General features: G+C 42.4%; 1 protein-coding gene across 5 annotated transcripts in view; it reads right to left on the reverse strand.

Annotated features, from left to right (window-relative positions):
• Positions 1 to 12,346: 12,346 nt before the first annotated feature.
• MIOX (myo-inositol oxygenase) overlaps positions 12,347 to 26,214 on the reverse strand; it is an 83,646-nt gene continuing 69,778 nt past the window's right edge. For 3 of the 5 annotated variants that reach the window (XM_068097483.2, XM_068097473.2, XM_068097482.2), the window contains exons 7-10: positions 25,684 to 25,751; positions 23,295 to 23,344; positions 17,708 to 17,820; positions 12,347 to 13,128 (exon numbers count right to left, since the gene is read on the reverse strand). In XM_068097483.2, coding sequence (XP_067953584.1) covers positions 13,020 to 13,128; positions 17,708 to 17,820; positions 23,295 to 23,344; positions 25,684 to 25,751 — 340 coding nt within the window. In that variant the 3' untranslated portion in view covers positions 12,347 to 13,019. Of the gene's footprint in view, positions 13,129 to 17,707; positions 17,821 to 18,139; positions 18,190 to 23,294; positions 23,345 to 25,683; positions 25,752 to 26,214 lie in introns of all 5 variants that reach the window. The other 2 variants (XM_068097481.2, XM_078769797.1) reach the window with 1 other exon arrangement.

Genomic DNA, 26,214 nt, shown 5'->3' on the forward strand with positions numbered 1-26,214 from the left:
TGTTACATCTCACAATATTGTATATCACATCTGAAAATATTGTTTATCACATCTGACAATATTGTATATCACATCTGAAAATATTGCATGTTACATCTGACAATATTGTATATTACATCTCACAATATTGTATATTACATCTCACAATATTGTATATTACTTTTGACAATATTGTATGTTAATTACATCTGAAAATGTTGTATATTAATTACATCTGTCAGTGACGCCCCACCCTGTGATGTCACCCCGGCCTGCCTGCTCTGTGTCTATTGGTGGTTCAGGCACCAATCAAGCCAAAGCCACACCTCAAACTTTCTCAGTCCCTCACAAATGCTCAAGACCTTGCAAGAACACGCCAAAACTTGTGTCTTGGTTGATCCGATAGGACCAGGGGCAGTGAATGGACAGTGACAGGACCAGAGGTATTAGCACTGTAGAGGAATTTAGTGAGGGCTCATCTACAACATTGTGTACAGTTTTGGTCACCACATCCTTATTTCGGCCTTCGCTGCCTATTATTCCCAAAAGGCCGCTATTCCCAAAAGCACCTATTCCTCAGGACATATTTACAGAAGGTAAAACATTAAAAGGTGTTTTGGGAGAATGGTTTTAGAAACAAACATTGGGAGGGGAGAGACAGCCCTTCTATGCATAGGCCTATATATTGATGCATATTGCATTACAATTAATTTGGCTCACTCTTACGCTGAACATGCACTACAGAAAACATCGGTACCCACTCAATGCGGTTATTTCGCAGTAATAACCTAATAACTATTTCTAAGCTATACATTGGTAACTCTTAGAAGCTATTTACGCAACAGTATCAAAGGAAATAATTAATTCACAGATGTGTGTTGGCAGTGGATATGGTAAGGTGTATATAAATAAATTATTAAAAGTTACATGTTGGTAGTGGGGATGGTAAAGTGCATAGAAATAAATAATGGTTCCCAAAAGCATATACAATTCTGTACTCTTCTCTCCCATAAATATATATATTTTTAATTGCCAAAATTTGGAAATAGAATCGTGTGTCCCATTGCTTTTGGCTCAGATACCAAAATATGTTGACGTGCCTCATGCTCAGATATCATTGCATACCTGCTCTGAATATGAAAAAAATGTTTCCAGTCATTTTAGATTCGAGGCCGGACAGGCCCCAAAGCACAACACCCCATACCCCCAAAGGAGCTGACGCACATATCGTGGTCTAAATAAAACATTGTTGCAAGCGCCACCATAAATGTATCATGAGCAAAGAAAATGCAATCTGATCAATTTCTACTCCAATAAAAGTAATACTTTGGAGGTTTCTTGGTGACAATAGGACTAACTACACCCAAGTTTGTTCTCTGAAAAGACCATTAATTGCATCCTTTTACCTATTTGCTAAATTCAGATTTCTTTCCAACACTGGCTCCATTCCAACATTTGACCTGGTCAGGTGGATTGTGAAGACAGGCCAATCTCAGATGTTCCATGGGATGGCAGCAAACCCCATAGGAAAGTGTGATTGATTAAATGGGACCATTGGAGGTCATAGTTGTAGTAATGACTCTTTTCATTTCATCAGCTTAGATGCCCTCTTGGCACTAAACAGTGGACCACAGATGGCGGACACGGAAGATCTGTTGTGACTAGCAAACAGGGAACACATCGTAATGCTGCACCTCCTACATCTGGTTCTTCCACCCCCCACACTTTCACCACGCCATCCGCAAGTTCAAAACTGTACTTGTCTTCAAAATATCTAATGAAGTTCATTTCCTGAAAAAATAGGTCCCGTCTATGGGTTTATCTTGGCGCTTCTTCAGGAAGGCATTGCATCACAGTGGATCCTTCCAAAAGAAACAGTATTTCAGCTCATAATCAGTTTGCGATCTCTCACTGGTTGACACAAGATCTTTTGGTACATTTATGAAAAGACGAGGCCATTGTGTGTTCAACATAACATTGTTGGCAGTGATTACACCTGCAACACGCCTTCCAGCTTTCAAACCTTTAGGTGATTGCGATTTATTTTCCAAGTTTCGGATCCTACCTGCCTCGTGTTGATTTTGTGTCTTCAGAAATCCGTTTCCTGAAATCTTCAAGTGTATCCTTCTGACGGCTGAGGATTTGATGCATTGTTTCTCTAGTTAAAAAATGTAACATTGTTTGTAAACATAGTTTTGTTTTCTCCCGTTGTTGGCCTTGTCATAGTTTTTTTTTAAATGTTCCTTGCTATCATTTATAACTGAACATCAAAATAAACTTATCACTTTCATTTTTTTTAATGTGCAGTTTTACAAACACGTTTCTTCAATTGTAATGGCTGATTATGCAACAGGATCTTCACTTCAATCACCTGGTTGATCAACAATGGCATGATTGAGTGGTTCTGTACAGGGCTATTTCCCTTTAAATAATGACCCTCATAATGAAATCCTTCACTTCTCGTGGCTAGACATTCATTTACTGCTGTCTATAGTCACTCAAGGGGCTTCTGACAGGGAAAACAACAAGAAAATTCAGATGCCACGCCTGACATCTGAACAACGCTTAAGGGCCATTGGGATGCTTGAGGCTGGTGTAAGCCAGCGAACAATTGCCCAACGTCTTGGTTGCTCACAGCCTGAAATTTCCAACCTGGCCAGGTATTACGGTGAAACGAACTGTGAATGATGGTTCATGAAGAGGAACACCACGGGTAACCACCCCAAACCAAGACCACTGGATTGTGCTGCAGCATATTTGTGATCGTTTCCGCCCTGCGACGCAAACAGCTGCAGTGACGAAAGGTTGCCACAACAACCGCATCAGTGTCTCTACTGTGCGGAGGCGCTTGAGAAGTCAGGGCCTGGTGGCAAGACATCCTTGCAGAGGTCCAGTGTTGAACGCAGTGCATCGGCGGAACAGACTAAGATGGTGTCTGCAGCATCGCTGCTGGACACAGCAACGGTGGAGTGCAGTTTTGTTCAGCGACGAGTCCAGATTTTGCCTCCATGCTGCTGATGGGCATCAATGGGTATAACGCAGAGGTGGGGAAAGGTAAGCATCATGCTGTATTCGCCAGATCAATTATTGGGGAGGACCCAGTGTGATGGTATGGGCCAGCATTTCCACCCATTTCAGGACACCTCTGGTCGTCGTCGAAGGCAATCTCACTAGTCAGCATTATGTCAATGAAGTTTTGAGACCTCATCTGCTGCCATTTCTCCAGGCTCATCCAGACATCACAGTTTTCCAGCAGGACAACGCTCGACGGCTCGACCCCATGCTGCTTGCCTGACCACCAACTTCCTCCAGGAACAGGGTGTTGAAGTGATGCCTTGGATGCCTTATTCCCCTGTCCTCAATCCCATTGAGCATTTATGGGATGAGCTTTGTCGACGTCTTGCATCGAAGAGATCAACGGCTGTCAATCGGCAAATGCTCATTCAAGGCTTGCAGGAGGAGTGGGATAGACTTCCCCAAGACCGCATCAAACACCTGGTACAGAGCATGCGTCGGAGTTGTACGGCCTGCATCACAGCTCAGGGAGGACACACACGATATTGAGGACTGCTGTCATTGTCCTTGACTGTTAAAGTGTTGTGTCCATTCCTGTGTCATTTTGTTTTGACTGTATTCAGGTGCGTGCCTTTGTGTTGCAGTGCTGTGACTTTTGTTGCACCACCCCTTGTGATGTTCATGCCTTTTGTTTTTTGTGATTGAGGCAACCTCTTGTTTATTGACACGTGTTTAGTAAAGATGGCTGCACTTTACCTGTGTTAAAATATTTTTCATTTTTGCATGGAGGATTTCAATGAGTGTCCTTCTAAAGATTTGATAAGTTTATTTTGATGTTGAGTATATTGTACCACTGCCACTGAAGGTGGGCGGCGGTTATGTTTTCACCCCTGTCTGCCCGTGAACAAGACATCTCAAAACGTTGTGGACGTATTTTGACGAAATTTGATGGAGAGGTTGCGTATGTGACAAGGACGAAATGATCACATTTTGGTGAAGATCCGAATCTGTATCCGATAATTTTCTTCGTGATTCTTCACCATTGAGAGATCGGGCTAAAACCAGTATATAGCATGATATCTAAAAAAAAAAGTTGTTTTTCAGATTCAGCCGAAACTTGGTGAATGCGTTGGTTAGACCACAAGAACAAGCGATTAGATTTTGGTTCATGTTCAAATTCAGATCCGGCCAATCATTGAGATACAAAATGTAAACTGTTGAGCCTGGCGGAGGTATGCTCTCTACCGGGTGCCATTCCAGTTATTTTTGTTATTAGAAACGGCCTTGGGAAAACGCCACAATAAGCCTTAAAATGCCAGTTGTTCAAGGAGGAAAACCCCCTTGGGGAGGGGGATAGCGGCCTTGTAAAAATGGCACGATAAGTTATTTATACACCTTCACACGGAATTCGTCCAAGGTGGAAGGGGAATGGTGCAAATTAATTCGCTACAACCTTACCCTGTGACCCTTAATCCTGTGAAGTTTGGTAGAAATTGGATAAGTAATGACTGAATATATCGTGGTCAGACAGACAGACAGACACCAAATTGCATATTTCAGTATGAAAAGGTGTAGAGTGCAGACATACTGAAGAAAATGCTGCTGTTCACGCACGTGCCCCCAAAACCTTTTATTTTCAAAAAAATTTTTATCTCTAAAGTTTCCCCAACTTTTTATGCCTCCGGCGACAAAGTCGCCGCAGGCATTATGTTTTGGGGTTGTCCGTCCGTACAAGCTAAACCTCTGTTTTCTCAGGAATCATATGTCCGATTGTGACGAAACTTTCAGGGTAGGAGTGACACCCATGCAGAATGTTTTTGTGATAATTGTGACATCATAGGTTACGTGGTATGGCAGCCATCTTTGATTAAAAGCACATAATTAAAACATTATTTCTCGGAAACTGCTGAATGGAAAAATTTGAAACTCGACACATTGTCAAGTACTTCCAGTGGGGAACAAAAGCATGATAATGATGACATCATAGGTGAAGTGGTATACCAACCAAAAAGGTTTATTTATTTTTAATCCCTTCTCTGAAACCGCTTCACCGATCGATGTGAAACCTGCCATGGCTGGTGAAAATGTGATACTTGAAAACAGCTGGAGGGATTTAAATCAAACTTTTTATTTTTAGGACAGTGAACGAGGGCATCTACCCATTGTGGGACTATGCGGAGGCATATTGGCGACACAGTCACATTGTTCTAGTTTGATTTGGTTTTATACATCTTATAATTTACGAAGACGAGGAGTAGCAGACTAACTTGAACAAAATGCTGCTGTTCACAATTGCACGATAATTTTCTGTGTTTTTGAGTAAATAATATATTGCATTAATTAAATTTGTTTATTTGAGTTTAACAATTTTTGGAATCGCATTTTTACCTGTGAAATGTTGCAGGTCTACAAGGTCCTTGCGTTGCTGTTGTTGGGGTTCTTGTTAGGGGTCGATTTTTGAAATATGCACCCATTGGTCGGACAGCTGCCAGACCACACCTACATCTGTTGCTTGACTCCACCCACCATAGTGCAGAAACAAAATGATATAGCTGCCATCTTGTTTCGGGGCCGAACACATTAGGCCTATATAGGCTTCTGCTGATTATAATACAGATGTTCTGCTTCAGATTTTCATTGGCTTTCTTCGGGTCGAGTGTTAAATTATTAGTAAGGTTAAATCAAGCCTGTACGCACCTCCCTGAAAAAAATAGCGTTACATTTTGAACAGCACCCTATGCGCGTTTCCCAAACGACACACTGCCAGATTTTTAAAGCAAATTCCGTCACGCTTAATGACAAATTATTATACCACGAATGACCACGTACAGGTTTTTATGAATAGGTTTATTAACACAGAGGAAACGGGAGGGAGGAAACTTGCAAACTGAATACACCTCTGACGTTCTTGAGGCCTGAGCCTAGATCTACTGTAATCTATATACCCCACATAGGATAATAATATAACCCTTCCTGCCGCTCCTGTTCGGAGTGCATACACTAGTTGTCTGAAGCCAGACCCAGCTGTACATCAGACTCGTAAATGATATTGAACCAAACCATGAAGACCCTCAGAGATGAAAAATATATATTTTGGATCTCAGGTTGTGACCACAGTGCTGTCCTGTTAGCAAATGTCCTGTTAGCAGATGTTAGCAAATACCACTTGATATCCTCATTTGCAAAATGATAGACGATACAACAATAATAGACACAAAGCAGGAAAGAAGAGGCATGAAGCAAATAATTATAGGAGAAGGACAGCGACACAGCCAGTTAACAAGAGTTCTTGAATTTTAATCAACATTAAGAACCACAGGATATAATTTGTGCAATGAAGGAGCCTCCCATATTTGATAAATTCGACACCCATTATACACATTCTCGTTCATGTGTGCATGCTCCATTAGCTACGCCATGCTGCAGGAATGATGCACACATCTGATGCAAGTGAAAGGAGCTGGAATAGATGGTGGACGACGAGAAAGAGGAACTTCAAAAACAATGATTAACAAATATATCCAGGTTTTCCAGACTGTGAACAGGAGGTACTACATCAGACAGGTGTTGTGGGAAACAAAGCCAACTATACCATAAGTATGCAAAAAAAAATGGGACAGCAATGGAATGTTCCATGTGGGGTGTCTACTCCCTCCATCTCCAGCAACACTCTATCCTTCCTCTAGTGTGCTAATTCCTCGCTTAACGCGGTAAATGCGTTCCTAAAAAGTACCATGTTTCAAGCAAAATCACATTGTGCAAAAACAATTTTCCCATAAGAAATAATGTCAAATGTGAGGGTTGTGTGCGAGGTCGAGGACGTGCCACGCAGCAAGATGGTGGGGCAAAGGTCTGAGATGCGAGGTGTATTGCTCCGCGCAGCGCAAAAAAGGTCATTGACCGCCGCTCAGAAAACGCGTTATAACAGGCACCTTCCCTGTTGTGCAAAAAGTGTTCCCGAATAGAAAAACCGTGTTATAGTGAAATAGCTTTGTGTGAAACAGCATTAAGCAAGGATTTAGTGGGGGGCCGTGCATGGGTAATTTTTTCTCTTCATTTCAAATTGATGAAAAGTTTCGTTTTCAGTACCAATTTGAAGGTAAGGGCCTATAGAACAATTTTGGTTTGAGTGTCAAGCACTCAGATAAAAAATGGGGCTTCTGGAGACGTGGGGGGTTCCCGACCCCCCACCGGCCAATGCGAAATATGGAAACTGTTATAACTTTTGATTGGATGATCCGATCTGAACATATGAACTTTGTATGGATTCAGGATCAGGAGTAACAACTTGTATTTCAAGCATATTGCCCATAGAAGCAATAATTTTGCCGGTACCGGCGCATAGACACAAAAAAAGACCAAGGGTTATCGGCCCGGTAAGCTGAAACATGTTTTAAAAAAATAAACTGGATAATTATACTCGGACCCAATGATGTAGTGACATTTTTATTTATCTTTTAACTGTGCTACAATATGGTGGTGAGTCACTGCTTAGACAATTGCTTGAATAACTCCTTGAACAATAGTTTTAATAGGAAAGTGGCTAACAAATCGACCATATAAACATGTCAGTATTGGAAATTGTTCTGGTCCAGCTACTTCTCGCATTTGCACTTGCACAGACGTGTGCACTTCAACTTTGCCCTCATGCACTTGCACAGAATGCAGGTACTTGTGCAAGTGCACTTCACATCCAGGTGGAATACATCCTTGGCGAGGGGCAGCAAAGTCCAAATGGGAAGCAGCTTGCCGTCCTCTTACTTCCACCCATGATTAGTGGGGTTGTTGACAGTCATCACGGACCTTTGGGCTGTTGTCCTGATGCTCGCGTGGAAGACACTCCCTTTGAGATGTTGATCCAAAGCATCACTCGTTGGGGGAATTCTCTCCACGCCCATAGTCTTCTGTGAGGACACCCTCATTCGGACGAGGTCAATGTCATTGTCCTCGTTTGACTCATTGGAGTACAGCCTACAGACTAAGTTCGTTGCCACTTCTTTCAGCCTCGGCGATGTTTGGAATGGAGTGTTGACGATAGATGCAAATTCCTCCATGAGGGACGGCACTTCGTGCATCAACTTGCAGCAGTATCGCTTACCCTTAAACTTGAAGGAAGACATACTGTCTGATCCAGTGAATGCGTGGAAGAGGGCCATGGCGTTGCACGTTGTCGTGCCCAGGTTTGTGGCGATTATGTTCAGGGAGATCATTCTGGTTATCTTTCCCGCTTTAAAGGAGATCCAGATTTCTGCGGCTGGATTCAGAGCCTTGATGTGATGGAAATTACTCAGAAGGATTATGACAACATCTGTGTCTCCAGTATTAACCATCCCAAGTGAAGATGTTTGGAGGGCGTGGAGGAGATGTACTCGGACACGAGTGTCAGCTTCCTCATGGTTGCATTGATCCATTGGTGGACTGTTTCCAACATGGTAGACTTGATCACCTGCAGTGATGTAGACATCCTTGTCATCTGGGAACTGTCCTTCTGTTATCTTTTTTGACAGGAATGAGAACAGTTCCTTCTTGTTATCAATGTTCGCCAGAAACTTCGGCCAATTTAATGGGATTTTGGCAATACCAGATACGCGTTTCCGGGTGCCTGTTCCTCGTTTTCCCCTTGTGCCTCCTTTGATTGTCAGTGCACGATACTGGTCCCAGACAATGTCTACTCTTGTCGATCTTTTCAAGTCGTGGCGAACTCTTGGGCAGAATACCTTGTCGAAATATGAATCAAAGGTGTTTCCTTGGACAGTTGTACCAGGAAGTGAGTGTATCAGTACTCCACCGTCAATAACAATGAAGTCGTAAACATCTGACGCAACTAGCTCCTTGTCGACAGAAATGGCGCTACTCGTACTGGCTTCCACGACGTATACCAACAAATCTGACTTGGTACCAGAGTTGAGGGACCCTTCGGATGACAACGCAGGTGGGTATGGGGAAGATTCGTGATGAAAAAATCCTCCAAATCCCCCCCGTGGCTGTCTAGCACAACAAAAGCTTGCCCACAGAGCTCTGCATGATGTTTGAAGTGCTGCATTCTCAGTTTAATTGCTGTCTTTTTCTGCGTTTTCTTCTCATGGAACAACAGTAAGTTGTTTCGCTTGATCGTTGCTGTCAGAAGTGCATCATTTGAGTCAAGCACACTCTCCCTGAAGTTGTTGTACTGCTCTTGTCCCATAGACCCGACTTTACGGACAGATATGGCAGCAGCCGCAGACTCACACACCTTGTTGTCTAACGTAACCAGGTCTTCACTGTTCTCCTCAAAAGGATTTCCCTTGCTCGGCATCACCTCCATCAGGTCTTTGGCATGGCGTTGAAATCGGTGCTGAGATGCATATCCTTCCTCATGATGAGGGAGTTCTTCATAATCATCGTTGCCGTTTACACCAGTAAACTCCTCAATGACACGGCAGATTTCCGGGCCAGTCACGATCCAGCGTTCCAGCATGGCAGGGTTCTCTATGAGACCAATCATGCCACCAACTCCTTTCATCCTTTTATTGGCTTGCTCGTGTGCGTGATCAATTGGTAAGGATGAGAAACGGCGATTGCTTCGAGTTATTGTCCAGTGTTCCTTCTCAAACTCTACCTGGATGCTTTCTGGGAGAACTTCCAGGTCTCGGATAAGGATTGGAATCCACCTGGCATAATTCTGGTGATCGAGAGCAAAGAACAGAGGCACAAGCTTCTGCAGGGTAGTGACCATGAGTTCGAACTTCCGTTCCCGATGTGCCTGGATGAACATGAATATGATCTGTTGGTACTTGTGTACGAGTAGCCAGAATTTGAACGTTGGGCTTTCTTGAGAAGCTACCATGACTCAATCCTCAAGGGCCATCTCGGTTCCACTGTCGTCGTAGGCTCGCTTCAGAAGGCTGTCGAGTAGCACAACAGTAACTTGATGGGCATATCTTGATCTCATTGCATTGGATGCTTTCAGAAAAGCTGTGGCTGCTGCTTCTGTCTTCACTAGCCCAGCTTCTTTCAGGGTTTCAGGTCATCCAGACCTACGCAGATCTCCCATGGTGCTCCACAAAGCAATTTCAATGTGGAGCCCACCTAGCATCATCACAAACTTGTCTTCCCCGAAGATGTCAGGGAAGGTCCACTGCATTTTTTTTGCGAGATCATAGAGTGGTTGGTCCACTACCAACACAGGGACTTGGTGTGGGTTGAGGTGCTCAGTTGTTTTTTTCACCAGTTCCATTCCATGTCGAATCATTTCTGGAGTGGCTGCTTTCTCATAGAAAAGTGGCAGGAGGGCTTCAATGCCTTTTTCCGGTTGTCCAACAGCATCTGATCGAGCAGCATGGAATGAAGACCACATCACTGGAGTGCCTTTTTCTGTATCAGAATCCACATATAGGGTGTCATGTACTGCAGTCATCCATGCCTGTTCGTGCTGTTTCTCCTCATTAGCGGGGGAGGAACATGTCATAAAAGACAAGAATCGTGCACTTTGTAACACCTTTTTGAAATTTGGCACGATGATAGGGCAGGTCATGAAATTTTCAAAAACCACTGGCTACAAGTTGGCACACCCCTCTGATGGCCGGTAGTGATGACCAGCCGGTAGATGGTGAGAACAAAGACGAACTCTTCAAGTTTCTCTTTGATAAGCTCGTGAAGGCAACCTCCACGTCTGAATACCATCTACTGACAACGAAAGGGGAACTTGTGCTGTCCAACAAGACAGTCGAGCTATCTGACATCACTCCATCTGACCATGAGGAGGCAGACAGCCGTATGATGCTGCACTAGCGTCATGCTGTCATGAATGGCCATAAGAAGGCATTCCTCCGGACAGTTGACTCTGATGTCATCGTGCTGTCTGTTCACTTCTTCACATCATTCCAAAACTTCGGGCTTACCGAGCTGTGGATTGGTTTCGGGAGTGGGAAAGCATACACAGATATTCCAGTTCATGAAGTTTAATTGCAGCTGGGACCTGACAAATGTAAAGCACTCCCATTCTTCCATGCCTTTACAGGTTGTGACCTTACATCTAGCATGCTGGGCATTGGGAAGAAGTCAGGATGGAATGCTTGGATGAACTTTCCCGATGTAACTGAAACAATGATCAGCTTGACTGAAAATCCACACGAGCTGACAGAGGATTCTCTCCACATGCAGCGCATTTGAGCAACTGATAGTGCTCATGTACAGCAAGAACTGCTCCAGTGTTACTGTCAATGAAGCACAGCGGCTTATGTTCACTCACAGGCTTAGGTCTCTAGAGAGCATCCCACCCACAAAAGCAGCCTTGTACCAGCATGTCAAGAGAACTGTTCTTGTATCAGCTGTCATTTGGCATCGAGGCTTGGAGAAACAACTGTGTCTGCCAGATCCAGCTCAGTATGTTTGGGAATGGAATGGTCGGCTGGAGACATGGGTCCCGTACTGGACCGATTTGGGCGATGCAAGTGCTGCCTGTGCACTTATGCTCCACTGCACATGTGTTAGAGCTTGCAAAGGAAACTGCAAGTGTTTTAAAGCTGCAATTAGGTGCACACCATTGTGCAAATGTCAAGGTGGTTGCTGCAACAATATGGAGTGATGTGATCGAGCAGGAAAACAATTATCATGTTGGTGTGATTCAGGATGACAGTTCCATTGATGCTTTGTGTTCCATTTAATATGTTTCTTCGTTTGCTGCTTGACCTCAGTGACCTTTTAATTGACTTCAAATCCTAAAATTCTCTTTAAAAATGGATTATCTGTACTCGAAAACATGGAAAAAGTGGTATTACACTTAGATATACGATCAGTAGAAGCTGAGATATTGTCTGTTTCGTACCTATTGGTGGCCATTTTGAAGTTTGCAGCTACCGGCCACCAGGGGGGTGCGCCAACTTGTAGCCAGTTGTTTTTGAAAATCCCGTGCCCCGCTCAAACATCGTGCCAAATTTCAAAAAGGTGTCACAAAGTGCACGATTCCGACATGTTCCTCCCCCGCTATCATCGAATGAACTCGTTGCCACTGGCTGCACATCTATTACCGGAGGTTGGGTGACAGGATTTCGACCCACAGGTGGTACAAACGTATAGGAGCGAGGCAGGATGGGTCCACTGCTACCTGCTCCTGTTTTATGTGAGTTTATTCGTAGACATTCTTGGTCCAACCAAGGCTTTTGTGACGAAGGAAACGGAAAAATTGAAATCCCAGTTCCATGGAAGGATGAGCTTGCAGTGCGTGATGTGGGATTGTGATCCAAGTTATCCGGTTTGATTTTGGCAAAAGACAGACAGGCAGGGTTGAACAACCAGCTCGTTGACACGGCCCTAATAAAAAAAAAAAACTGGAAAAAGTTCAACAGGAAAGAGATGAAAAAAAAATACCTGATTTGCGTTATTACTTTTTGTATTTATTGTCTCATTGGTGTGAAATATCATATAACATATGCTCCAAACATGTTTATTTTATTTTCTTTCAATAACTCATACATGAAAACCTGGGTATAGACACCAAAATCACCATTCTAGGTTCAATAGGACAGAAGTTATGAGCCATAATGCGAAAAAGCCCGAAATTGGCAGCCATCTTTGATTTGTGGCATAACAGAATATTCAAAACATCAACATTTCATCATTCCAGTTGATTCCTCACACAGTACTAGCTTAAGAAAGCAATACAAGTTATATTACACAGCAATTGTGTGAGAATTATGAGCTTTTTCAAATAAAATTTGTAACTCACGATTTTCGATGGCTGCCATTTTGGAAAATGGTCAAAAAACAAAATAAAATTTTATCTGAGTGCTTGACACTCGAACCAAAATTGTTCTATAGGATTAGGCCCTTACCTTCAAATTGGTACTGAAAACGAAACTTTTGCATCAATTTGAAATGACTGAGTGTCCGGGCATTTACTCGACTCCCCCTCAATCCTCAAAGTGCTCCACTCCCCCTCAATCCTCAATGTGCTCCACTCCCCCTCAATCCCAAGTATTTGCATGTGGCCTTTCCAATGCACTATTGATCTCCCATAAATATTTTGAAGACCTTCTGCAGTTCGTTCACCAGCACAGCACTCCAGGACAGTACTTGGCGACGAGTGACTCGTAGTATGGACGCATTGTTGAAATATCAGGCAGATCTTCACACTTGGTGTACAAATCAAATTTGCTGTTGCATACAAAGAGGACAAGTCGTCACATCATGTCACATTTCAGAGGGCATCTTAGATATCATGTAAGCAGGCATAGATAGTGTCATGCAATGTTATATGAGAAACAACTACCGTATTTTTTGGCCTATAAGTTGATGTGGGTGCAAAGTTGAATTGGCTAATTTTCCCATTTTTCTATCATTCATTCATAGATGAGTCTATTTGGAGTATAAGAGAGGCTAGACCAACAACTGTAGTTAGCAAAACTGTCCAACAGAACAATAGAGGCGTTAATTCCTCCCTAACACTCACAATACATCGCTGCCTATAGTAATTCCAGGGTCATGAATATCAGAGATGTTTTTTTTTTAATCAGAGAGGTTACATTTAAATTTTCAATCCAATATGGCCACCAGGACCACGTGACCGATGACGTCATAAATTAAATTATTTATTCACATCAGGTTGTAGATCAGAGAGATATATTGTTTGTTATTTCTGTGGTTCTTGTTGGGAGTCGATCTTTGAAATGTGCAACCATTGGTCAGACAGCTGGCGCATCCCACCCACATTTGTCACTTGACTCCACCCACCATGCCCAGGGCACCCAGACAAAATAATATGGCCGCCATCTTGGTTTTATGGTTGGCCTTAAATATCAGGCCTGTAGGCCTCTGCTGATTATACACTGCCTGGGTTTGTTGTGTCATATTGCCATTGGTTTTCTTTGGGTCGACTTTTACTCACGATGCGGTACCCCCCAAAAATGTGATCGTTGTCGAATATAAATTATTAGTAAGGTTCAATCAAGCCTGTCAACACACACTGTACAAGGCTCCATAAAAATAGCGTTACACAAATGGGGGACAACTAATCCATGACCATGTGACAAATCAGCTTGTTCTAATATAACTGTGGGGAGGGTGACATGGATAAGAGGTGTCGAGTTAATCTTTTCATAGCGCATTAAATGTGTATTTCCCAATGGTGCTGTTCATCTTTTAAGAGTGCGATAAATGCCCGTTTTCCAATCGGCCCATTTCCGGATTTTCTTACTTTCTGGATCTTACTGGATTTTGAGACTTAAAGCGTAGCTTGTGTGCCCATCTTCACAGTGTCTTAAACTCTAAAATATGGGTTAAACTTCAAGGGAAGGTCAGACCAATGCTTCTCAAGCGCAGACTTAAACTGATTTCTTTTTGAGGTTGTGACCACAGTGCAGTAAGAAATTAAAGGTTGTGACAACAGTGCTGTAAGAAATTAAAGGTTGTGACCACAGTGCAGTAAGAAGTTAAAGGTTGTGACCACAGTGCAGTAAGAAATTAAAGGTGTGACCACAGTGCAGTCATTCTTGTTGATAAACCACATGCATCTCCTTTTTGCTGTTTTATAATTGTTGTTTTTTTAAATTTTATTTCCAGGCTGGTACATACTCTTTCCTTGCTTTTTCCTATACAACGCCCATGGAGGAGCTGAGATACAGGTTGCACACACATGCAGACAGATACACGAGACAACTCCGGACTTGACTTTCACACAAACACACCCACTGAGATTGGGGAAAATGATGTCAATTCCCAGAGTACTCTGAGTACCAGCAACATCATTTTTACATCACTTTTCTTTCTGCACTCAGCAGGGCAATCAAGGTTTAATTTCCTCCTCTGCATGGACGCCAGCCGAAGGGTTTTTTATGCCTCCATCACCGAAGGCCGGAGGCATTATGTTTTCGGGTTGTCCGTCTGTCTGTACGTCCGTCCGTATGGGCTAAACCTCGTTTTTCTCAGCAACCACATGTCCAATTGAGACAAAGCTTTCAGGGTAGGAGTGACACCCATGCAGAATGTTTTTAAATAATTATGACGTCCTAGATCACGTGGTATGGCAGCCATCTTGGATTAAACGCAAATAATTTAAAAAATCTTGGAAACCGTTTAATGGAAAAATTGGAAACTTGCCACATTGTCAAGTTCTCCCAATGAGGCACAAAAGCATGATAATGATGACATCAGAGGTGAAGTGGTATACCAGCCAAAAATGTTTTAATCAAATTCCTTATCCTAAAAAATTGAAATTGCACACACATGATCGATGACCCATTTGTATTGAAATATTAAATTTATGACATCGTAGGTCACATGGTTTGGCAGCCATATTGGATTTAACCTAAAACCTTTAAAAACATCTTCTCCCAAAACCACCAAATCGATTCTCAAAACTTTACGTGTTTTATTGACGAGGCATGGCGATTAGAATATGATCACAAAAACATCATTGGTCACATGGTGTGGCAGCCATATTGGATTGAAGGAAAATATTAAATAATTATATCTCTGAAACTGCTCACCCTATCAATGCGAAATTTTACAAATATCATCTAGCATCATTGTTGCATATAGTTTGAAAAGGATGATGTCGTAGGTCATGTGGTTTGGCAGCCATCTTGGATAGAAAAAAACTAACCTTATCTGATCAACACGAAACTTAATAAATGTGATCCTCTACCCATACATATGAAGAGTGTACATTTTTTTAAGGTCATATGTCATGTGGTGTGGCAGCCATATTAGCTTGAAAGCTGATAATTAAAAAAAATCCCTTCTCTGAAACTGTTTTACCGATCGATGTGAAATCTGTCATTGCTGGTGGATATGTGATACTTGAAAACAGCTGAAAGGATTTAATTCAAACCTGTTTATTTTTAGGACAGTGAATGAGGGTATCTACCCATTGTGGGACTATGCGGAGGCATATTAGCGATACATTCGCATTGCTCCAGTTTTCCATGCTCTATCCTTTAAATGCTGAGCATCAAACAAGAAAAGAGCACGTACCATTTTAAATGGTATGGCTCGGCAGTCTTTGGTATGACTTGGCAGGGGTGCAGACCTCCCAGACCCAAAGTGGACGCTCTAACCATTATGCTTCCGAGTGTGATTAATATAATCTCTCTCAAACAAATAAGACATCTAATTGATTTGATTTTCTTTACACTATCCACCACTTGAAATGGTATAAACCCAGCAAGCCTGCTGTGCTTGGTCTGTAACAGCGTTTATCTATGTGTGTGGGTGTGTGGGGGTATCTTTACTAATTCACGGGCCCAGTGTGTTTGTTCGTTACCTCCACCACCAAAGGTGGAAGGAGGTTATGTTTTCACCCCTGCCTGTCTGTGAACAAAATATATCAAAAGGTTGTGGATGGATTCGGGCGAAATTTCGCAAAGAGGTAGCGTATGTGACAAGGAGGAAATGATTAGATATTGGTGAAGATCCAGATTCGGATCCGGCTAGGAGAATTTTAAAAGTGATTTTTCACTATTGGAGTTGGGGCCAAAAATGATAAATAGCAGGATATCTCAAAATGTTGTGGACAGATTTGGAAGAAACTTGGTGGAGAGGTTGTGTGTGTGACTCGGACTAATCGATTCGATGTTGGTGAAAATCTGAATATGGATTTGGATATGAGAATTATTTCATTTTAGAGTGATTCTTCACCATTGAGAGATAGCTGGGATAAAACCAACATATAGCAGGATATCTCAAAAAGTTATGGATGGATTTGTACGAAGCTTGGTGGACAGTTGTGTGTGTGACAAGGAAGAATCCATTCAATTTTGGTGAAGATTCGGATCCGGATCCGGCTATTATAATTTTTTCAGTGATTCTTCACCGTTGGGAGATCGGGCCAAAAACGATATGTAGCAGGATATCTCAAAAAGTTGTGGACGGATGATTTTGATTAAATGTGATTCTCTATTGTGATTTTCTGGTTTACTCTGGGATACAAAACGTAAACTGTTCATCTGGTGGAGGTATGTTCTCTACAGAGTGCCGTTGTAGTTTGTTTTGTGGGTTTGTTTGTTGCACTTCTCCTTCTACAGCTCTGGGCAGATTACATCCAGGCTTGCTACATAGGATAAAGCATGACCCCAATTGGTGTATCGGGTTTTAAAAAAAAAATCTTTGGCGGTGGTCTTTGGGGAGAGAGGAGGGGGAAGGGAGGATGGGACGTAAATTCTCTATGTAAATGTGTACCGTGTAGCGCTGCCTCCAGATTGGAGAGGGTATTACAAGTCCCCACCCTTTACAATACAATATTGCTGTCCCCACATTTTCCAGTGCGGTGACGTGTTTTGGATTATAAGAAGTGGGCATGTTGTTGGTTAATGCATGTTTTATTTTTTGTTTTATTTTCGGGAGTGATTGAGGCAGCTGTAAGTTGGCTGCACTCTGCCCAAATTAAGGTACGTGTTAGAAGAACTTGTTGCATGCGTAGTTAACAAGATAGCCCGTAAGGTGGGTACTCTGCTTATGTATAAAATGTATAAAGTGTGTGTGATATTTATGTTCAACTTTCCCATAAGATTTTGTTATTAAAGTTTTTGCTTTGTTTTAAAGGCTATGAATGTTATTCTATTTCAGCTTGTATATACCAAACCATTTGCCCATTCTTGGCCATTTATATAATTATTGTGTGCTTACCTGTAATGCTATAAATATGTAAGTGCTGCGCAGTTTAAATGTCAGAGGTTCAATAATTTTAGCCCCACATTAAAAAAAACCCCAGAATGATCGAGGAGGCATGAGAACAAACCTGAACTCTTTCACCCACGGAAGCATCCGTCTGTCCTGTTCATTGCATAAATGGTCGTAATCGCCACCAGTATGCCATGGGTAAAATGAGTGGAAACGCACCATGTACATTCCCTGATGAGAAGAATGGGAAGAGAACAGGTAAATTTGGTGTGTGTGTGTGTGTGTGTGTGTGTGTGTGTGTGTGTGTGTCTCTCTGTGTGTGTGTCTGTGTCTGTGTGTGTGTGACTGTGTCAAAGTGTGTGGCTGGACGTATAACAAACAGTTCGAGCAAGTGATGACCTACCTCGCTTATGCATCACAGTCAACAGTGGCTGTAGGTAATTGGTTGTTCAAACACATCTATTCATTGCAATACTTTGAAAATGTAGTCACTATAAGCATCACTAAAAACAAATTCATCAATTTTGAAAAAATTCAAAAATAAAGTCACCAATAAATATTTAGTTTCCTTTACTGGAGAAGTCATGGGGTTTATTCTTCCTGTTGGATAAAACGGAACGTTAATTTGACACATATGATGGTTTAACTTCATAATTTTTCGTGGAAAGTCGAGGCTCGTGGAGGAGCTATAACATAGAGTGGATGAGGACGTAACATAAGTAAAGCAACAGTGTAAATAGAGGAGGAGTGGAACACAAATAGCAGGATGAGGGATAAAATAGAGAAGCTCGGATAAATAAGGGATGTGGGGAAGAATTAGGGGTAGGGTGGAGAAGATTAATACAGAAGCAAACTCTTAGGAAGGAAAAACTTGGAACGAAGTTGGTTTGCGGAGGGTTCACGAGGGTACAAATGATCATGGTTATGAGATGGTGGTGAACAGCTGTCTTGAAGACCTGGAGGGAAGAATGGCATTAAATAGAATGTGGAAGTTTATTCCACAAGTGGGAAAACTAAGAACAAATGTGGAGGTGAGCAGTGATTCTGGAAATCTCGAATAATATTGATGATGAATATATCGACATCTCTGTTCGACAAAGGTCTGCTTGACCACCTTGAAGGAAAGAATGGAATTTTAAAAACTTTTTTTTGCATTTTAACAGTTGCACACACACTTGCTGAAGATTGCTCAAAAATGTCACTCCTCAGCCATTCTGAAAATGCAGGGTTTCGAAGACCGACACTTACAGGTGTGGCCTTTGAATTGTTTAATCACTCCTGTGCTTCGCAAAGCGAAAAGCAAGGTTAGTCATTCGGTTGCGTACCTGCGTGCATACGTGTTGCATACGTGCGTACGTAGTGTGGCGTACGTGTTTTCATTTTAAAAACTCATTTTCTCGGCAACCGTTGGTCAGATTGACACGAAATGTTACCATAGGAGTGCCTCCGCCTGTAGAATTTTTTTTGGGGGGGATGTGGGGAAGAAATAGAGGTAGGGTAGAGAAGATTAATACAGCTCAGGAAGGAAAAACTTGGAACGAAGTTGGTTTGCGGAGGGTTCACGAGGGTACAAATGATCATGGTTATGAGATGGTGGTGAACAGCTGTCTTGAAGACCTGGAGGGAAGAATGGCATTGAATAGAATGTGGAAGTTTGTTCCACAAGTGGGAAAAATAAGAACAAATGTGGAGGTGAGCAGTGATTCTGGTAATCTCGAATAATATTGATGATGAATATATCGACATCTCTGTTCAACATAGGTCTGATTGACCACCTTGAAGGAAAGAATGGAAATTAAAAAACTTTTTTTTGCATTTTAACAGTTGCACACACAATTGCTGAAGATTGCTCAAAAATGTCATTTCTCAGCCATTCTGAAAATGCAGGGTTTCGAAGACCGACACTTACAGGTGTGGCCTTTGAATTGTTTAATCACTCCTGTGCTTTGCAAAGCGAAAAGCAGGGTTAGGCATTCGGTTGCGTACCTGCGTGCGTACATGTTGCATACATGCGTACATAGTGTGGCGTACGTGTTTGCATTTTAAAAATTCATTTTCTCGGCAACCGTTGGTCAGATTGACACGAAATGTTACCATTGGAGTGCCTCCGCCTGTAGAATTATTTTTTGGGGGGATGTGGGGAAGAAATAGAGGTAGGGTGGAGAAGATTAATACAGCTCAGGAAGGGAAAACTTGGAACGAAGTTGGTTTGTGGGAGGTTCACGAGGGTTCAAATGATCATGGTTGTGAGATGATGGTGAACAGCTGTCTTGAAGACCTGGAGGGAAGAATGGCATTGAATAGAATGTGGAAGTTTGTTCCAAAAGGGGGAAAAAGAAGAACAAATGTGGAGGTGAGCAGTGATTCTGGAAATCTCGAATAATATTGATGATGAATATAGACATCTCTGTTCTACAAAGGTCTGAATGACCACCCTGAAGGAAAGAATGGAATTAAAAAAACTTTTTTTTGCATTTTAACAGTTGCACGCACAATTGCTTAAGATTGCTCAAAAGTGTTACTTCTCAGCCATTCTGAAAATGCAGGGTTTGGAAAACCGACACTTACAGGTGTGGCCTTTGAATTGTTTAATTAATCACTCCTGCGCTTCGCAAAGCGAAAAGCAGGGTTAGGCTTTCGGTTGCGTACCTGCGTGCGTACGTGTTGCGTACGTGCGTGCCTAGTGTGGCGTACATATTTGCATTTAAAAAATTCATTTTCTAGGCAACTGTTGGTCTGATTGACACAAAATTTTACCGTCGGAGTGCCTCCTCCTGTGGAATTTTCTTCATTCATAATTATGACGTCATAGGTCACGTGGTACGGACGCCATCTTGGAAAAACGTTACACCTCTCCCCCAAACCGCTCAATGCAATTTTTTTTAACATGGCTCATTGTCAAGTACTCCCCATGGGGAATAAGATAAGTTGATGATGATGTCATTGGTGCCTTCATTATGATGTCATAATTCGACAAGTACAACGGTTTATCTGATAAGTATGGAAAAAAAAAATCCTCTGCAACTGTTAGTCTGATGGACACGGAATTTTGAGAATATGAGCGGCTCCAACTGTAGAATATTTTTAATGATAATTATGACGTCATAGGTCACGTGGTACGGGCGCCATCTTTGAAAAATCGAAAAAAGTTGCACCTCTGTCTCCAAAACCGCTCCATGGAAAAAATTGAAACATGGCTCATTGTCAAGTACTCCCCATGGGGAATAAGATATGTTAATGATGATGTCATCGGTATCTTAATTATGACGTCATAATTCGACAAGTACAATGCTTGCTTCGATCAGTATGAATTTCTTTTCTCTGCAATTCTTGGTCCGATTGACACGAAATTTTCACCATAGAAGCGCCTCTGCCTGTATAATATTTTAATGATAATCATGATGTCATAAGTCATATGGTACAGGTGCCATCATGGAAAAACCAAAAAACTTTGCACCTCTATATCTCCAAAACCTTTCCATGGAAGAAATTGAAACGTGGCTCATTGTAAAGAACTCCATATGGGGAATAGGTGTTGTTAACGATGACCTCATTGGTGCCGTAATTATGACGTCATAATTCGACAGGGGCAACGCTCAGTCTGATCAGTTTGAAATTTATTGAGCGTGATCTATGCAATAATTATATTGGAGAATATAAATTTATGACGTAATCGCTCACGTGGTCTGGCAGCCATATTGGATTAAAGAAGAAAAAAACGTTCCAAAACAGAAGAGTTGACTCGCACCAAGTTGACTGCACAGCATAAGTATTCTATGAATACCATCCAGTTATAAAAATGCAATGGAATGTCAGGAAAGGTTAAAGCTAATTAATGAACATTTAAAAAAAAAATGCAGGATTACAATGTTCGAAAAGTGGTTTACAGATAAAAAGAGACATTAATGAGACATTCATATTGCAGTTAGGATTTTTGGATCATCATTTGTGGGAGATATGTTGAAGGCAGCGGGAAATTGGGGTGTGAAGAGAATGACAGAGATCTGCAATCTGGTGGTGAAAGAAGGCCGCATTCCAGTGTATTGGGAACTGAGTACCCTCGTCCCTCTATACAAGGGGAAAGGTGACCCTCTGGACTGTGGCTCGTATCGAGCCATAAAGTTATTGGAGCATGGAATGAAGGTATTGGAAAGGGTGTTGGAGAGGAGGATAAGGAAGAAAGTGAAGATTGACGAAATGCAGTTTGGATTTATGCCAGGAAGAGGAACGACAAACGCACTTTTTATTGTGAGGCAGTTGCAGGAGAAGTACATGGAGAAGAGGAAGAAGTTGTTTCTTGGGTTTGTTGATCTGGAGAAAGCATTCGATAGGGTTCCACGTGAAGTAGTGACATGGGCATTGAGGAAGTTAGGAGTGGAGGAATGGTTGATCAGAGTAGTGATGGCAATGTATGAGAGAGAGCGCACAGCTGTAAGGACGAAGGACAGGAACAGTGGTGCGTTTGAGGTGAAGGTGGGAGTAAGATCAGGGGTCGGTACTAAGTACACTACTATTTGTAGCTGTGATGGAGGTGCTGGCTCGGAATGTAAAGGAGGGTTTACCGTGGGAGTTGTTGTATGCAGATGATCTGATGTTGATTGCAGAAAGTATGGATGGACTGAAGGAGAAGATGAACAAGTGGAAGGAATGTATGGAGACAAAAGGTCTGAAGGTGAATATCGGAAAGACGAAGGTGATGGCAAGTGGTAAAGCATGTGGTGAGGGGGAAAGAACTGGGAAGTGGCCGTGTGCTGTGTGCAGGAAGGGTGTCGGAGTGAACTCCATTCAATGTACAATGTGCGCTGAGTGGGTTCATCAAAAATGTAGTGGTTTGAGAGGGTCATTAACCAGTGTGGCAGCTACATTCAAATGTAAGGTGTGCACAGAGGGAGCTGCAGATGGAGGAAATGTTGAGTTGGATCTTGGAGACGGCGTGAAGCTAGAAGGTGTGGTAACATTTTGTTACCTCGGAGACATGCTGAATGGAGAAGGTGGATCAGACTTGGCAACGGTTGCTAGAGTGAGATGTGCATGGAAGAAGTTTCAGGAACTGAGTGGCGTGCTGACGAGGAGGGGAGTGTCGTTGAAGCTGAAGGGAAAGGTGTATGCTGCATGTGTGAGAAGTGCTATGATTTATGGGAGCGAGACATGGGTAATGAACGTAGAGCAGCACCGAAGGCTGGAAAGGGTGGAAATGCGAATGGTTCGGTGGGTGTGTGGAGTATCGTTGAGAGAGGGGAAGACAAATGATGAATTGCAAAAGATGATGGGAATAGAGCCTGTGATTGATGCTATGAAGAGAAACAGTTTGAGATGATTTGGTCATGTGCTGAGGAAGGATGAAAGTGACTGGTTCAGAAGAGTGATGGAAATGAATGTAGAAGGAAGTAGAGGACGGGGAAGACCGAGAAAGACTTGGCTAAAGATGGTGGAAGAAGAAATGCGGGCAAGGGGGTTAACAAGGAGAGATGCGGAAAATAGGGCAAAATGGAGAAGATTGTCATGGGGACCGCAAGGCTAACCCCCACTCTTGCAGGGAAAATGGCCTTAAAATGCCTGTTGTTGTTGTTGTTGATTTTTGGATCATCGTGGCTCCGGTGCTTTATTGGTGCACCATTCACCAAGAAAGTCAATTGGACGTGAATGAGACATTGTTGAACGTGTCTTATACCTATACAACACTCATTATAAAACTCCCTGCCTACCTCTAGAGGGATCGTGCAGCCATTGAATTTCAGCACTTGATACAGGTACTCTGGAAAAGAAATAGACATTAAGTGACCTATTCATTAACATGCTAGCTACACATTAAATACATCATTGGAGACCTGTGAAAGATGTGACACCATTGTGTCATTGTATGAACCGTAATAGCACAATCATAATGATAATGAAATGATAATAAAACAGGATTAACAATGATTATTTAAATATAATTTTCACCTTTTGTTGTCTTTTCGCTTGGAATTAAAATGCATTAAATCAGACTTTTTTCATCTTTATTTACACATCGTAACCCACAATTTCCAAGTGAAAAACAAATTCTACTAATTTCAGAAAATTAATTTAAAAAACAAAACTTTAATATCCTGGTGGGGTAAGTGTCCACCCCCCTGAGTTAATACTTGGTGGAAGCATGTTTGACAGCAATTACAGCTGCGAGTATGTTGGGAAAGGTCTCTACCAACTTTGCACACCTTGATTGGGCAATATTTGCCCATTCTTCTGTACAAAACTGTTCAAACTCAGTCAAGTTGCATGGGGAGCGTTGATGGGCAGCAAACTTCAAGTCATGTCATGGGGTTTCGATTAGATTTCGGTTTTTTCGATTTTTGGATTGGAATTCGATTGGATCCATCCATTTGGATCCCAGTTCCTGCTGATGAGAAACATCCCCATAACATGATGCTGCCACCACCATGCTTCACAGTAAGGATGGTGTTCTTTGGGTGATGTGCTGTGTTGGGTTTGTGCCAAACATAACATTTTGCATTTAGGCCAAAAAGTTCCATCTTTGCTCCATCAGACCACAAAACGTTTTTTCCACTTGGCTTAAGAATCTCTGGAGTGGTTTTTTGCATACCTCAAACGGGACTCAAGGTGGGCTTTTTTGAGTAATGGCTTCTTTCTTGCCACCCTACTGTGCAGGCCAGACTTATGGAGTGCTTGGGATATTGTTATCACATGCACACAGTGACCAGTCTTTGCCATAGAGGCCTGTAGCTCTTTCAAAATTGCCATTGGCCTCTTGGTGGCATCTCTGATCAGTCTCCTCCTTGCTTGGTCATCCAGTTTGGAGGGACGGCCTTATCTCGGCAGGGTCTTGATGGTACCAGATGCCTTCCACTTCTTAATGATTGTTTTGACTGTGCTCCAAGGGATATTCAAGACCGTTGAAATATTTTTTGTAGATATCCCCTGATCTGTGCCTTTCCACAACTTTATCCCGAGATCTTTCGGAAGCTCCTTGGTGCTCATGGTTGAGTCTTTACTGTGAAATGCATTACCCAGCAGAGGAAAACTACAGGAACAGCTGATTTTATTCTGAAATAAGCAGAATCACCACAATTTAACACAAGTGGAGGCCAATTAACTTGGTTTGTGATTTTGAAGGTGATTGGTTATACCTCAGCTAACTTGCTATTGTTATTTCAAGGGGAGTGAACGCTTATCACAACAACAACAACAACAACAACAGGCATTTTCAGGCCATTTTCCCTGCTCGAGCATGGGTTAGCCTTGCGGGCCCCATGACAATCTTCTCCATTTTGCCCTATTTTCTGCATCTCTCCTTGTTAACTAACCCCCTTGCCCGCATTTCTTCTTCCACCACCTTCAGCCAAGACATTCTCGGTCTTCCCCATCCTCTACTTCCTTCTGCATTCATTTCCATCAATCTTCTCATCCAGTCTCTTTCATTCTTCCTCAACACATGACCAAACCACCTCAACCTGTTCCTCTTCACAGCATCCATCACAGGCTCTATTCCCATCATCTTTCGCAATTCATCATTTGTCTTCCTCTCTCTCAACGATCCTCCATACATCCACCGAACCATTCACATTTCCACCCTTTCCAGCCTTCGTTGCTGCTCTACGTTCATTACCCATGTCTTGCTCCCATAAATCATAACACTTCTCACACATGCAGCATACACCTTTCCCTTCAGCTTCAACGACACTCCCCTCCTCGTCAGCACGCCACTCAGTTCCCGAAACTTCTTCCATGCACATCTCACTCTTGCAACCGTTGCCGAGTCTGATCCACCTTCTCCATTCAGCATGTCTCCAAGGTAACAAAATGTTTTCACACCTTCCAGCTTCACGCCGTCTCCAAGATCAAACTCAACATTTCCTCCATCTGCAGCTCCCTCTGTGCACACCTTAATTCACCTTTTTGTACTCAAATTATTTTACAGAAGCAGGTCAATATTAAATATGTCGAACTCAGTTGAAAAAAACATTATATATTTTTTGAGTGCTTTAAATTAGCACAAGTCATTTGCCATCGTATATTTTTGAATGTTTCCAGTATATGAAATTTGAAATAAGTAAGAGTATGACTGTTGGGAATTGTTATGTTTGTATGACATACCATCGTGTCCCCAAGACAATAGCACATTATCGAGTCCGCAGCACGGTGCGTACATTCCATACAAGGTGCTGTCGGGTACAAAAATAATTGAATGAATAATTACAATGACAAGAATCAGGCTTATTGATGTAATAAATGAAGAGGAAAAGAGGGGTGAGCTGTAAGCAATATGGCCGATCTTAAAAAAGTTAATGACAGACATTGATGAGATAGTGCTTTTTGATGCACCTTGTCAGCTGTTCCACATCAACTTTAACCATTTTTTTTTTTTGAAAAGATCGAGGCTCGTGAAAGAGCTAACATCAATCACAAAAACAAAAAACGGACACACAAAACATACAATAAAGGGAGCGGGAGAAGATGGGTAGAGAGAGAGAAGCACACAAGTACAACAGCAGAGAACAGGGACAATGGAAGATCTGTGGGAGGGAGAGGGCTTGGGGGGAGGAGGCATGGGAAGGCGGGGTGCGGGGGGCGGGGGCGGGGGGCGGGGGGCGGGGGTTGGAAAGCATAAAACACATGGACACTGCT

Source organism: Myxine glutinosa, chromosome 1 (assembly GCF_964187855.1).
Source record: "Myxine glutinosa chromosome 1, kmMyxGlut1.1, whole genome shotgun sequence".
Lineage (NCBI taxonomy): Eukaryota > Metazoa > Chordata > Myxini > Myxiniformes > Myxinidae > Myxine > Myxine glutinosa.